Raw genomic sequence first — 15,343 nt, forward strand, 5'->3', positions numbered from 1 at the left:
ATAACCCTTCCTGCCCCTCCTATCACCCTTCCTGTCCCTCCGATCAACCTTCCTGCCCCTACTATCACCCCTCCTGTCCCTCCTATCACATTTCCTGTCTCTCCTATCATCCCTCTTGTCCCTCCTATCACCCTTACAGTCCTTTTGACATACATTTTTCAATTGTGCTGTGATGTTTCACAAAAGTTCCGAACCAAAAGTCATACACCCAATGTTTGTTTAGGTATGTGTTGGTCTAACAATGTCGGTTATACATCTTGTTGACATTCATCCACGGACATCTCGACTTGCATTACACACCCTCACTATAGAAACATTATCTAAAACAAATCATGTGACATAGTTAGAGAGAACATTCCTTTAAATGCGTCCTGCTACAAGCAGGAAACAAGTTGTGGGAGAACCTGAAACACTTTACGAATTGTATCACCTTCCTCACTTTCCCTCCTTGTTATTATCTCTCACTATCACACCTCTAGTCCCTCTTATCACCATTCCTGTCCCTCCTATCACCATTCCTGTCCCTCCTATCACCCCTCTAGTCCCTCCTATCACCATTCCTGTTCCTGCTATCATCCCTCTAGTCCCTCCTATCACCATTCCTGTCCCTCCTATCACCCCTCCTGTTCCACCTATCTTCCCTCCTGTCTCTCCTATCACCCGTCCTGTTCCTCCTATAACCCCTCCTGTTCTAGCTATCTTCACTCCTGTCCCTCCTATAACCCCTCCTGTTCTAGCTATCTTCACTCCTGTCTCTCCTATAACCCCTCCTGTTCTAGCTATCTTCACTCCTTTCTCTCCTATAACCCCTCCTGTTCTAGCTATCTTTACTCCTGTCTCTCCTATCACCCTTCCTGTCCCTCCTATCACCCCTCCTGTTCTAGCTATCTTCACTCATGTCTCTCCTATCACCCCCCCTGTCCCTCCTATCACCCGTCCTGTCCCTCCTATCACCCTTCCTGTCCCTCCTATAACCCCTCTAGTCCCTCCTATCACCCTTCCTGTCCCTCCAATCACCCTTCCTGTCCCTCCAATCATCCTTACTGTCCCTACTATCACCCCTCCTGTCCCTCCTATCACCCCTCTTGTCTCTCCCATCACCCCTCTTGTCCATTTGACATACATTTTTCAACTGTGCTTTGATGATTCACAAAAGTTAAGAACCAAAAGTCATATACCCATTGTTTGTTTAGGTATGTGTGGGTCTTTTAACAACATTGGTTATTCATCTTGTTGACATTTATCCACGGACATCTCAACTTGCATTACACACCCTCACTAAAGAAACATTATCTAAACAAATCATGTGACATAGTTAGAGAGAACATTCCTTTAAATGCGTCCTGCTACAAGCAGGAAACAAGTTGTGGGAGAACCTGAAACACTTTACGAATTGTATCACCTTCCTCACTTTCCCTCCTTGTTATTATCTCTCACTATCACACCTCTAGTCCCTCTTATCACCATTCCTGTCCCTCCTATCACCATTCCTGTCCCTCCTATCACCCCTCTAGTCCCTCCTATCACCATTCCTGTTCCTGCTATCATCCCTCTAGTCCCTCCTATCACCATTCCTGTCCCTCCTATCACCCCTCCTGTTCCACCTATCTTCCCTCCTGTCTCTCCTATCACCCGTCCTGTTCCTCCTATAACCCCTCCTGTTCTAGCTATCTTCACTCCTGTCCCTCCTATAACCCCTCCTGTTCTAGCTATCTTCACTCCTGTCTCTCCTATAACCCCTCCTGTTCTAGCTATCTTCACTCCTTTCTCTCCTATAACCCCTCCTGTTCTAGCTATCTTTACTCCTGTCTCTCCTATCACCCTTCCTGTCCCTCCTATCACCCCTCCTGTTCTAGCTATCTTCACTCATGTCTCTCCTATCACCCCCCCTGTCCCTCCTATCACCCGTCCTGTCCCTCCTATCACCCTTCCTGTCCCTCCTATAACCCCTCTAGTCCCTCCTATCACCCTTCCTGTCCCTCCAATCACCCTTCCTGTCCCTCCAATCATCCTTACTGTCCCTACTATCACCCCTCCTGTCCCTCCTATCACCCCTCTTGTCTCTCCCATCACCCCTCTTGTCCATTTGACATACATTTTTCAACTGTGCTTTGATGATTCACAAAAGTTAAGAACCAAAAGTCATATACCCATTGTTTGTTTAGGTATGTGTGGGTCTTTTAACAACATTGGTTATTCATCTTGTTGACATTTATCCACGGACATCTCAACTTGCATTACACACCCTCACTAAAGAAACATTATCTAAACAAATCATGTGACATAGTTAGAGAGAACATTCCCTTAAACGCGTCCTGCTACAAGCAGGAAACAAGTTGTGGGAGAACCTTCAAACACTTTACGAATTGTATCACCTTCATCACTTTTCCTCCTTGTTGTTATCTCTGCTATCACCCCTCTTGTCTCTCCTATCACCCCTCTTGTCTCTCCTAACACCCGTCTTGTCTCTCCTATCACCCCTGTAGTCCCTCCTATCACCCCTGTAGTCCCTCCTATCACCATTCCTGTCCCTTCTATCACCCCTCTTGTCCCTCCCATCACCCCTCTTGTCCCTCCCATCACCCCTCTTGTCCCTCCCATCACCCCTCCTGTCTCTGTTATCATCAATGCCATGGTTAAACCTTCCTGATTTGGGTGTTTCATTTGTCAGTAATGATTTATTAAGTCACACATTGTAGTATTTAATTTGTAATAGACAGTCTACCACTCCTCTGTTTTAAGGGCATATTTCTCTGACTTAGTCTGTCTCCTGTCCCTCCTTTCACCATGGGAACACCTTCCTGAAAACAATACAACTATGCTTTGCTTATTAAACCTGTTCTGCCTGTTCATGTCCAAAGAGATTAGAATGTTCCAATGTGCAAAACAGGTGAAAAAGTCACACATGCATCATCCAGGGTTGACATGACCACATTTCTGGTTGGTCCATAACTTTTTTCCTGCTTGTAACAGGGTGTGTTTTTTCTTTCTTGTTTCTGGTAGATGAGCTCGAATATTGCAGGTAGATTGTGGCTTCCATCAATGTAATTGTCTGCTAGATTACAAATCTCCCATGTATTTTTTTGTAAATATGTATAATGTACAGTGCCTTGCGAAAGTATTCGCCCCCTTGAACTTTGCGACCTTTTGCCACATTTCAGGCTTCAAACATAAAGATATAAAACTGTATTTTTTTGTGAAGAATCAACAACAAGTGGGACACAATCATGAAGTGGAACGACATTTATTGGATATTTCAAACTTTTTTAACAAATCAAAAACTGAAAAATTGGGCGTGCAAAATTATGTAGCAAAAGGTCGCAAAGTTCAAGGGGGCCGAATACTTTCGCAAGGCACTGTATTTATCAACTGTGCTGTGATGTTTCACAAAAGTTCCGAACCAAAAGTCATACACCCAATTTTTATTTAGGTATATGTGGGTCTTTTAACAACACCGGTCATGCATCTTGTTGACATTCATCCAAGGACATCTCAACTTGCATTACAAATCCTCAACAACAACAAAAAATCCTGTGACTTGTACTTGGAGAGATCATTCCTTTAAACGCATCCTGATACAAACAGGAAACAAGTTGTGGATGAACCAGAAACATTTTAAGAAGTGCATCACCTTCCTCACTTTCCCCTCCTCTCATCTCTCCCATCCTTGTTATTGTCTCACAAATCCCTCCTGTCTCTCCTATCACCCCTCTTGTGTCTCTATGACCCCACTTGTCTCTCTATCACCCCTTCTGGCTCCCCTATCTCCCCTCCTCTCCCTCATATCACCCCTCATGTACATCCTATCTCCTCTCCTGTCCCTTCTATCACCCTTCCTGTCCCTCCTATCAATCGTCCTATCACCCCTCCTGTCCATCCTATCACCCTTCCTGTCCCTCCTATCACTCCTCCTGTCCCCCCTCCTGTCACTCATCATCCCACCTGTCCCTGCCATAGTTAAACTTTCCTGATTTGGTTGTTTCATTTGTCAGTAATGATTTATTAAGTCACACATTGTAGTATTTAATTTGTAATAGACAGTCTACCTCTTCTCTACTTTAAGGCCAAATATCTCTGACAGAGAGCAGTGAATATTTGCCCGTAGTCTGCCTCCTGTCCCTCCTTTCACCATGGGAACACCTTCCTGAAAACAATACAACTATGCTTTGCTTATTAAACCTGTTCATGTCCAAAAAGATTGGAATGTTCCAATGTGCCAAACAGGTGAAAAGGTCACACATGCATCATCCAGGGTTGACATGACCACATTTCTGGTTGGTCCATAACTTTTTTCCTGCTTGTAACAGGGTGTGTTTTTTCTTTCTTGTTTCTGGTAGATGAGCTCGAATATTGCAGGTAGATTGTGGCTTCCATCAATGTAATTGTCTGCTAGATTACAAATCCCCCATATATATTATATTTTGTCTTTGATATTTTCCCCTGACCCTTCCACCCCTCCCCTAATTGGAGTAATTTAATGGACAACAACACTTAGGCTTCTACTTACAACACTTAGGTTTCAGCTTATACATACTATATACATATATTTGACAATCTTGTTATTTTTAGTCCCACCCTTCAGCTCCTCTCAACCCTCCCTTCTGTCTCTGAACATCATCCAGCTTTGATTTCTATTTGCGTATATTTTTCAACTGTGCTGTGATTTTTCATAGATTGCAAATGAAAGATACATGTTTAGATTAAGTTAAAGTCTTAGTTTCATGGTGGTTATGAGGAGGGTGTGGTACTGAAACCATTGTTGTGTTCCAGGTGGCTGTCACGAATCCCGCCGAAGATGGGGCCTCTTCCTGTTCGGGCTGCGCTCGGCGGTCGTCGTCGCCGGCCTATTAGCTGCCATTGATTCCCTTTCCTTTTGTTTCTGTTTATTGGGTTTAATTGGGTACACCTGTTTTGAGTTAGTGTTTCTTTGTAGGGAGAAGATCAGTTTCTACCTTATCGATTCACCTGGGTTTCCAGTGGTGTTGGTGGTTCCCTGGCTGGCTATTCACAATCCCCTCATTTCCTGGAAACAGGGGGCTCTTCAGGGGTGGTCAGACGAGTGTTTGGGTAGGTGTATAGGAGTTTCCATCGGTGCCACGACGGTGGAGAGTCCAGACCAGGTTTCCACTGTGCGCATTCCCCCAGAATATGCCGATTTGGCTATTGCTTTTAGTAAGAAGAAAGTGACCAAATTACCACCCCATCGACGGTGGGATTGCGTGATAAACCTCCAGGAGAACGCTGCACTTCCCCGGAGTCACGTGTACCCACTGTCACAGGAGGAGACGTTGGCTATGGAGACATATGTCACGGAATCTCTGAGACAGGGGTACACCCTCATGTCACCCGTCTCTTCAAGTTACTTTTTTGTGAAGAAAAAGGAGGGAGGTCTGCATCTGTGCATTGATTATCGAGGTCTAAATTCTGTCACAGTGGGATTTAGTTATTCGCTACCTCTCATCTCTACAGCGGTGGAATCATTCCACGGAGCACGTTTTTGTACAAAACTGGACCTCAGGAGCGCGTATAATCTGGTGCGTATTCGGGGAGGAGACGAATGGAAAACAGCGTTTAGTACCACATCAGGCCACTATGAGTACCTCGTCATGCCGTATGGGTTGAAAAATGCTCCAGCCGTCTTCCAATCCTTTGTAGATGAGATTCTCAGGGACTTGCACGGGAAGGGTGTGATAGTCTATATTGATGACATCTTGATTTATTCTGCCACACGCGCCGCGCATGTCTCCCTGGTGCGCAAGGTACTTGGGCGACTGCTGGAGCATGACCTATACTTCCTGGGTTAACACATTTACAGCTCGGGGGTGGTGATGGAGTGTGACCGCGTTAACGCCGTGCGTAATTGGCCGACTCCGACCACGGTAAAGGAGGTGCAGCGGTTTTTAGGGTTTGCCAATTACTACCGGAGGTTTATCCAGGGTTTTGGCCAAGTAGCGGCGCCCATTACCTCACTGCTGAAGGGGGGGCCGGTGCGTCTGCGGTGGTCGGCAGAGGCTGATGGAGCCTTCAACCAGTTGAAGGCGCTGTTCACTGAAGCTCCCATGTTGGCGCATCCGGACCCTTCGTTAGCATTCATAGTGGAGGTGGATGCGTCCGAGGCTGGGGTTGGAGCCGTGCTGTCTCAGCGCTCGGGCACGCCACCGAAGCTCCGTCCCTGCGCTTTCTTTTCTAAGAAGCTGGGTCTGACTCAAATTATGTCAATTAGCCTATCAGAAGCTTCTAAAGCCATGACATCCTTTTCTGGAATTATCCAAGCTGCAATCCCGTTAACGGGATCGATATGACAACAACCAGTGAAAGTACAAGGCGCCAAATTCAAAAGAACAGAAATGTCATAATTCAAATTCCTCAATAATACATGTATTTTATATCGTTTTCAAGGTAGTCTTGTTGTTAATCCCACCACAGTGTCCGATTTCAAATAGGATTTACGGGGAAACCACCGTAAATGATTATGTTAGGTCACCAACAACTCAGAGAAATACACAGCCAATTTTTCCAGCCAAAGAGAGAGAGAAAAAAAGCACAAATAGAGATAAAATTATTCACTAACCTTTGATAATCTTCATCAGATGACACTCATAGGACTTCATGTTACACAATACATGTATGTTGTGTTTGATAAAGTTCGTATTTATATCAAAACATCTGAGTTTACATTGGCGCGTTACATTCACTAGTTCCAGAAACATCCAGTGATTTTGTATAGCCACATCGATTCAACAGAGATACTCATCATAAATGTAGAATAATACAAGTTATACACATGGAATTATAGATATACCTCTCCTCAATGCAACCGCTGTGTCAGATTTAAAAAAAACTTTATGGAAAAAGAAAACCATGAAATAATCTGAGACGGCGCTCAGAAAAATAGTCGCATAGCTGCCATGTTGGAGTGTTTTCTATCCAATACTAATAATAATATGCATATATTAGCAAATGAGACTGAGGAGCAGGCTGTTTACTCTGGGCACCTCTGGGCACCTTTCATCCAAGCTACTCAATAGTGCCCCTGCAGCCATAAGAAGTTAAAGGCACAGTCAATTTAGTGTATGTAAACTTCTGACCCATTGGAATTGTAATACAGTGAATTAAGTAAAATAATCTGTCTGTAAACAATTGTTGAAAATTACTTGTGTCATGCGCAAAGTAGATGTCCTAACCGACTTGCCAAAACTATAGTTTCTTAACAAGGAAAATATGAGTGGTTGAAAAACAAGTTTTAATGACTCCAACCAAAGTGTATGTAAACTTCCCACTTCAACTGTATCTTCTCTTTTGATGTTCTTTCATCTCTCTATGGCTTCTAAACACTATTATGATGTTTCAAATCCTGTCTAATGCAGAATTAGAGTATCTTCTTCTAGAGTATTTTAATGTTTAACATTGGTTTATGTATCTGATCATTTACCAGTTTAACCCATTTTGGCATTAACCCATATTGGCATTGTTGAGCATAGAGCTCAACCCAACAGTGACTACAGGTTTTACAGCAAGCATTGTATGACGCTGATTTTGACTCTACCATTAAAATTCAAAGATGTGGGAATGAGTCGTCTCATTATGGAAAGTCATTTTACCTGACGGTTTTGATATCTGCTCATCATGATCCATTTGACCTACACCTCATGGCACATGAGGGTTAGGTTATGGTTATAGTTTAGATCAGGGTGAGGTAGGGGTTATGGTTAGGGTTTCGAGCCGGGACATCCTTAGGATCCCAGATAGAACTGAACGAGATTAAAAGAATAGCAGTGACCGGACTTTCAATGAGTTCAATCACTACATTTTCACTATCTTTGGTTGTCCTCATAAACAAAGTTGGATTTCTCCTTACATTTTTGGGGTAATATTAAATGAACAAATCATTGAAACAACTTGCATTCATTTGTATTAAGTGTACATATCCCCAGGAAGTAGTTAGGTGATGTGGGTGCTGCATTTTTCTCTTTTATTATTTTCAAGGGGTGTGCTGAATTTTTTTTTTTGCCTACACTACAGACATCTTATCTGTCCGCTAATACGCCACTATTAAAGGCCCAGTGCACTACTTTTGCGGAGAGAAAAAATAAATATTCCGATTTTTTATCATGGGATGCTGCACCCTACTTCCCGCGGCTATGTAAGCATATATTTTTTTGTTGGTCAAATTCACTACAGAATTCTTTTTACAGTGTGTCTGTGTGGTTGAGTTGTAAAATTCCAATGGAAAGTACCATATTTCTGCCCCAGAAGACGAGGGTTCAATTCCCGCTTTCTTCATTAACTCCTTCTCTGTCTCCTCCTCTTTCTAATATGTCTAAATAAAACATTGAAAACATTCTGCAAAAATATTCTCCATATGACCTTATCATCAATCAATATTTAAGCTATATACATTTGTATTTTTAAAACATTTGAGAGACACAGTCTGCAAAAAAAATGTTTTGTTCTATTGCTCTATCACTCTTAAAAACACCAATACTCAGATTCAAGAACCACTTTGGTTGTTTCAAAGTATTTATATTCTGTTTTAAAACACTTTCTGTGTATCATAACACTTACATCAGGGTTTATATTCAAACACTCTCCAATCACCAGATCTCAGGTTAGGTACACTACTTTCATTTTTTCATGGAGTCTTTCTTGAGGTTTTGAAGAACTGATAGCATGGTTGTGGTCACTTCCATTCAATTCCAGTCCATTCAGAAAGTCAACCAAATTCCAATTCCACATTTTCCCAATTGAAAAGCATTGAAGAGAATTGGAATTGGATGTGTACTTCCAGAATTGACTGGAATGGACATGGAATTGACCCCAACCCTGACTGATAGAGAATAAGAGAGTGAAATGTGGCCTTGCCTTCCCTATCAGCCTGGAAAAGGGCCTAAATATATTTTAACCCTGTGAGACTTAGCGTTGTAATATTACAATGTGACCTACATTGGATCCTGTACAGTGGTGTAAAGTACTTAAGTAAAAATCCTTGAAAGTACTACTTAAGTCGTTGTTTGGGGTATCTGTACTTTACTTTACTATGTATATTTTTCACTACTTTACATTTTTTACTTTACTACATTCCTAAAGAAAATCTATACTTTTTTCTCCATCCATTTTCCCTGACACCCAAAAGTACTCTTTGAATGCTTAGCAGGACAGGAAAATGGTCTAATTCACACACTTATCAAGAGAACATTCCTGGTCAACCCTACTGCCTCTGATCTGGAGGACTCACTAAATAGAGAACATTCCTGGTCAACCCTACTGCCTCTGATCTGGAGGACTCACTAAATAGAGAACATTCCTGGTCAACCCTACTGCCTCTGATCTGGAGGACTCACTAAATACAGAACATTCCTGGTCAACCCTACTGCCTCTGATCTGGAGGACTCACTAAATACAGAACATTCCTGGTCATCACTACTGCCTCTGATCTGGAGGACTCACTAAATAGAGAACATTCCTGGTCATCATTACTGCCTCTGATCTGGCGGATTAAACACATGTTTCGTTTGCAAATGATGTTAGAATGTTGGAGCACTTTTAGACTTTTACTCAAGTAGGATTTTACTGGGTGGCTTTCACTTTTACTGGAGTCATTTTCTATTAAGGAATCTTTACTTTTACAATTGGATACTATTTCCTCCACTGATCCTGTACAAGTCTTAAGCGAAATGATCATGTCAAACACTAAACAGTGAATCTACTTAGACCCAGATGTATCTCTCAGTAGTCATTTTGTTGTGTGCCATTAATGATTATTGCGGCATCAATGCCCTTGCTGATGGAAGGAGGTTTTCACTCAAAATCTCACGATACATGGACCTAGTCATTCTTTCCTTTACACGGATCAGTCTTTCTGGTCCCTTTGCAGAAAAACAGCCCAAACGCATGATGTTTCCACCCCCATGCTTCACAGTAGGTATGGTGTTCTTTGGATGCAACTCAGCATTCTTTGTCCTCCAAACACAACGAGTTGAGTTTTTACCAAAATGTTCTATTTTGGTTTCATCTGACCATATAACATTCTCCCAATCTTCTTCTGGATCATCCAAATGCTCTCTAGCAAACTTCAGACGGGCCTGGACATGTACTGGCTTAAGCAGGGGAACACGTCTGGCACTGCAGGATTTGAGTCCCTGGCGGCATAGTGTGTTACTGATGGTAAGCTTTGTTACTTTGGTCCCAGCTCTCTGCAGGTCATTCACTAGGTCCCCCCGTGTGGTTCTGGTATTTTTGCTCACCGTTCTTGTGATCATTTTGACCCCACGGGGTGAGATCTTGCGTGGAGCCCCAGATCAAGGGAGATTATCAGTGGTCTTGTGTGTCTCCTAATAATTGCTCCCACAGTTTTTTTCTTCAAACCAGGCTGCTTACTTATTGCAGATTCAGTCTTCCCAGCCAGGTGCAGGTCTACAATTTTGTTTCTGGTGTCCTTTGACAGCTCTTTGGTCTTGGCCACAGTGGAGTTTGGAGTGTGACTGTTTGAGGTTGTGGACAGGTGTCTTTTATACTGATAGCAAGTTCAAACAGGTACCATTAATATAGGTAACGTTGTGGAGGACAGAGGAGCCTCTTAAAGAACAAGTTACAGGTCTGTGAGAGCCAGAAATCTTGCTTGTTTGTAGGTGACCAAATACTTATTTTCCACCATAATTTGCAAATAAATTAATTAAAAATCCTACAATGTGATTTTCTGGATTTTTCTTCTCATTTTGTCTGCCATAGTTGAAGTGTACCTATGATGAAAATTACAGGCCTCTCTCATCTTTTTAAGTGGGAAAACTTGCACAATTGGTGGCTGACTAAATACTTTTTTTGCCCCACTGTAGTTAAGCCTACTAATCTTCTATGTTGTTATTTTTTGCTTTGCATTTTGAAGTACATGCAAATTGCTTTACAAATAAAGGTGTTATTATTAGTATTGTCATTCGAACTATTATTATTTACAAGTGGGGCTTCAATACCCAACCTATAGGCTAATGCAAATGAGGTCACTTGAGGTGTGACCTGTTGAGCAACAATATGTGAAAATAAAGCCGGGTAGACACTACAAGTTTTTAGGACGATCTACAGGCTCCTGATCAGCTCCAGGAGCATTTTCCCAAATCTTTAGATCAAACCCAGAGTAAAACATAATGCCACAGTCTCGTAAAGTGTAAGCACATAACCGATTTGCGGATGATGGCTCCCATAGGCTCCCGGGCACTCTACGGGCACATACGGCATCCCGAAAATGTTCAAACATGTTGAATATATTCGGCCTCAATTAGTAGTCAACACATAGTAGTCCAAACATACTGCCGATTACTAGTGCATTACGATTTGACTTGACTGAATAGTTCAATATTAGACCAGTCAAAACATTTGTATTGTATTACAGCCATAACTAGTGGGAAAGGATTTCAGTAAATGTATGAAAGCTAAGAGAAAGCCTGTGGGTGTGTCAGGGGGTGGGCACCTGACAGATCCTGTATAAAACAAGTGAGCAGACCCACTCTCACACTGTATATCTTTAGTATCCTTATAGAAGCATAGAAACTACTTCTGTTACTACTCTCACACAGTGCTTGAGACTGACAGATCTTCACTGCAAACATGAACAGCAAAGTTTCTCAGTCTGGTGAGTAGCCTTTAGGTTATAAAGATGGGAACTCAAGCCAATAGTATTGATTCCTTTTTTGATGTGCTTTTTCCTTTGATCTTCATGTGCTCTAGAAATATAATGATGCATAGCAGTGGGGAGCATTATTTTATATTACTCCCCTTTTATTTTTTTGTCAAGTTGACACAAAATGTTAACATTATTAGTTACATTATAATGTACAAGTCAGTGGAGTAATTCATTTTGTTTTTATTCTTGTATGCGCTTATTGTATATGACTGTTTTAGAGCACTACCTTCTCTATCTTTCCTTCTCTTTCTCACTTGCTGTAATGATTCTAAAAAAGGAACACATGGATTATACATTTATGTTTGTACGGCGGCCTTTGTTTATATATTGAAACCAAGAGATTGCTTGGTATTTGATGGGAGTCAATTTAGCAAAAAATTATAATGGCATAAAAACAGTTTAGCACATACAGATGTAGGATCTTAATTTGATAAATATATTGTTGCTGAAGGTTTTCCTGCACAGCAGCAAATGCAAAATTGTAGTGGATTTGCATTTTAAGTACTCTAAAGTTTCTAATGTCCACTTTGAAAGTCCAGACTTGATTTTCCCTAATCCATATAATAATTCACATTTCCTACTGCTGCAGGATTATTTTCCTGCTGTAGCAAACAGGCTAAAATTAAGATCCTGCATCTGTAGAGGCAATGCTCACAGATTGTTTTGTGCAGACCATGAAGAAACAAATTGTTTTTGCCATTACTCAAAATGTGCTAACAAGCAGTACATGAAGTCTAGACCTCTTAAAAAAGTTAACAAGTGTTCTTGTCATCCAACAGGAATCCAACTGCATACACAAAATGGGGAGATCTGCATTGTTCTGGTCGGGAAGACAGGAGCTGGGAAAAGTGTTGCAGGAAACATCATTCTAGGGGAAAAAGCTTTCCCATCAAAAATCTCCTCTATTCCTCAGACAAAAAACTGTCACAAGAGAAGAGGGAAGGTGGGTGAGCAAAGTGTAGCTGTTATTGACACCCCAGGTTTGTTTGATACTTCATTGTCCAATGAAGAGTCACTGAAAAAGATTGCTGAATGCATCTCTTTCTCTGCACCTGGTCCCCATGTGTTCCTGATTGTGATCAAGCTGGGAAGATTCACTGAAGAGGGGCAGAAAACTGTGGAGATGATTAAGACATTTTTGGGGGATGAAGCATCCAAATACGCCATGGTTCTCTTCACACATGGAGACTTTCTTCATGGTGATGATGATGATGATGATGTAACAATTGAACAGTTCCTGCTTGAAAATCCACATCTGGATAGTGTTATTTCCCAATGCAATGGGAGATATCATGTCTTCAACAAGAAAGATAAGAATCGCTCCCAGGTCACTGAGCTGCTTGAGAAGATCAAGACGATGGTGAAGATGAATGGAGGAAGCCACTACACCACTGAGATGTTCCAGGAGGCTGAGAGAGCGATTGAAGAGGAGAAGAACAGGATCCTGAGAGAGAATGAAGAGAAGATACGCAGAGAGGAGGAGAAACTGAAGATGGAAAAAATGATCCAAGAGGCTCGGGAAAAAGAGCTTAAAGAGAAGAATGAGAGGATCCTGAGAGAGAACGAAGAGCAGAAACGCAGACAGAATGAACTGAAGCAAGATACACAAGAGGCTCAGGAGAAAGATTTTAAAGAGGAGAAGAAGAGAATCCAGAGAGAGAAGGAAGAGCAGAGACTCAGGGAGGAGGAACTGGAGAAACTGAAACTGGAAACGAGGCTAAAGATAAAGAAATGAAGGAGTTGAGGGAAAAATATGAAAGGGAGGCAAGAGAGAGAGCTGAAGGAAGAAATGGCTTTCTATATAGTTTTATTAAAAAAGCTGCTGAAGTGTGGAAAACAGCAGTAAAAGATAGGTGCAGTACACAATGAAAATCTGAAACAATGCTGTTCAAGAGTCCCGAGCTTAGTCACATTGAATGCATTCATATACAGTGTACACTGTTGCCATTCTACTGTTATAGCCTGTAACTATAGCATTGACTTCTATAGATGTATATTCTATAGCTTACATAAAGATTTATGACATTTATCCTGGCTCTGCTGTGTCTGTGATTTGTTTCCATTTATGTCAATAGTAAACATTATGTAATGACAATTTAAGACAAATACTAGACAACATTGAATGTAATCTATTGTTTCATTGATATTCAGTGAGGATATTTTCTTAAAATAACACAAATAATCATCATGACAGTTTATTAAAGCTGGTAATTAGCTACGTATGTGATTTTAGGGTAGCTTTCATGCATTGGCATTATAAATCAAATATGTTTTAATCAACAACAAAAAATAAAAAAACGTATTCATGTTGTGCATAACACTCCATGACTTGGTCATTCCTTGAACAAATGGGTTGGTGTTCATACCATTGTCCATATGACATCATCAATATGGGACAGAACAGTGGAATTATTTATATGGATGCACACAGTTGTCCAGACTGTAAATCATGCTGTTTAAACAGTGAAGTAATAAAGAGACTCTCTTTTCTTGACCAGTGACCTGACTGGGAAAACCTCCAGGTCTATAACTAAGGCCTGGAGTTTTCCCTGGTCAGGTCCTGTATAGCTTCTCCTAGAAGTAAAGGTTACGAGGAATGGAAGCCATTGACGGTTATTGAGACACAGACATGTGAGCCATGGCGGCCTAGTCTGTCTGGATCCTCCAGGCCAGCAGAGGGAGAAAATAAAATCCTAAACTCTGGGACCAACTGACAAATTGGCATCCTATTCCATATATAATGCACTACTTTTGACCAGAACACATGGGGCTTTGTTCAAAGTAGTACGCTATATATGGAATAGGGTGCCATTTCATCCCAAACAGACAAAGAACCAGCAGGCCTATGAAATCAAAAGTGCAAAGATTATCATCAATAGTGTAAAACAGAGTAAAGATGATGTACACCTCATCACTTTATATACAATTATTACACTCAGTTCTCTAATCTCTCACACACAGGTACGGGGAAATGACCAGCGAACATTTAACATTTCAATACAGACATCAGGGGACAAACCTTCGTCATTCAGTCACACACATACTATCTCTCCCTCTGACACACATACTATCTCTCCCTCTGACACACGTGCAGGCACACACACACACACACACACGTGCAAGCACACACACACGTGCAGGCACACACACACACACACACACACACACACACACACACGTGCAGGCGCAGACACACACACACACGTGCAGGCGCACACACACACACACACACACACACACACACACACACTTGGGTGGAATAATCTGTACAATAAGGAGAATTGCTTTTCATGCTGTTTCAAAGTTACACAGGCTGTTAAAACATGCTGAGGATACCTGGATCATAGTGGGTTATGGGAAGAACACTGAGGTTTGAGGCAAGAAGAAGCACCTGTTTGAATTCAATACAAATCTCAAGCACCACCCAGACCAGTGAAAAATCATTAATAGGAATCAAATAGAAAGATTCAGAGTGTAGAAAGTGAGTGAACAAACCAGGGACACACTGACATTATCAAATGAAGCCAGGTCAACAACCAATATATAAGAACTCAAATGAATAAGTAGAAGAAAATAATGAATTCACACACACACAAACACACACACACACACACACACACACACACACACACACACACACACACACACACACTTTGTTGTCAGTCAGTC

At 41.6% G+C, this 15,343-nt stretch overlaps 1 protein-coding gene across 1 annotated transcript; it reads left to right on the forward strand.

Annotated features, from left to right (window-relative positions):
* Window positions 1-11,491: 11,491 nt before the first annotated feature.
* LOC110510679 (GTPase IMAP family member 9-like) lies at window positions 11,492-13,703 on the forward strand. The gene is made up of 2 exons (XM_036953869.2): window positions 11,492-11,623; window positions 12,454-13,703. Exons 1-2 carry the CDS (start codon window positions 11,599-11,601, stop codon window positions 13,407-13,409), a joined length of 981 nt encoding a protein of 326 aa, XP_036809764.2. The 5' UTR covers window positions 11,492-11,598; the 3' UTR covers window positions 13,410-13,703.
* The last annotated feature ends 1,640 nt before the right edge of the window (window positions 13,704-15,343 follow it).

The sequence above is a fragment of the Oncorhynchus mykiss genome, chromosome 19 (assembly GCF_057628025.1).
Source record: "Oncorhynchus mykiss isolate SJ-2025 chromosome 19, ASM5762802v1, whole genome shotgun sequence".
Classification (NCBI taxonomy): Eukaryota; Metazoa; Chordata; class Actinopteri; order Salmoniformes; family Salmonidae; genus Oncorhynchus; species Oncorhynchus mykiss.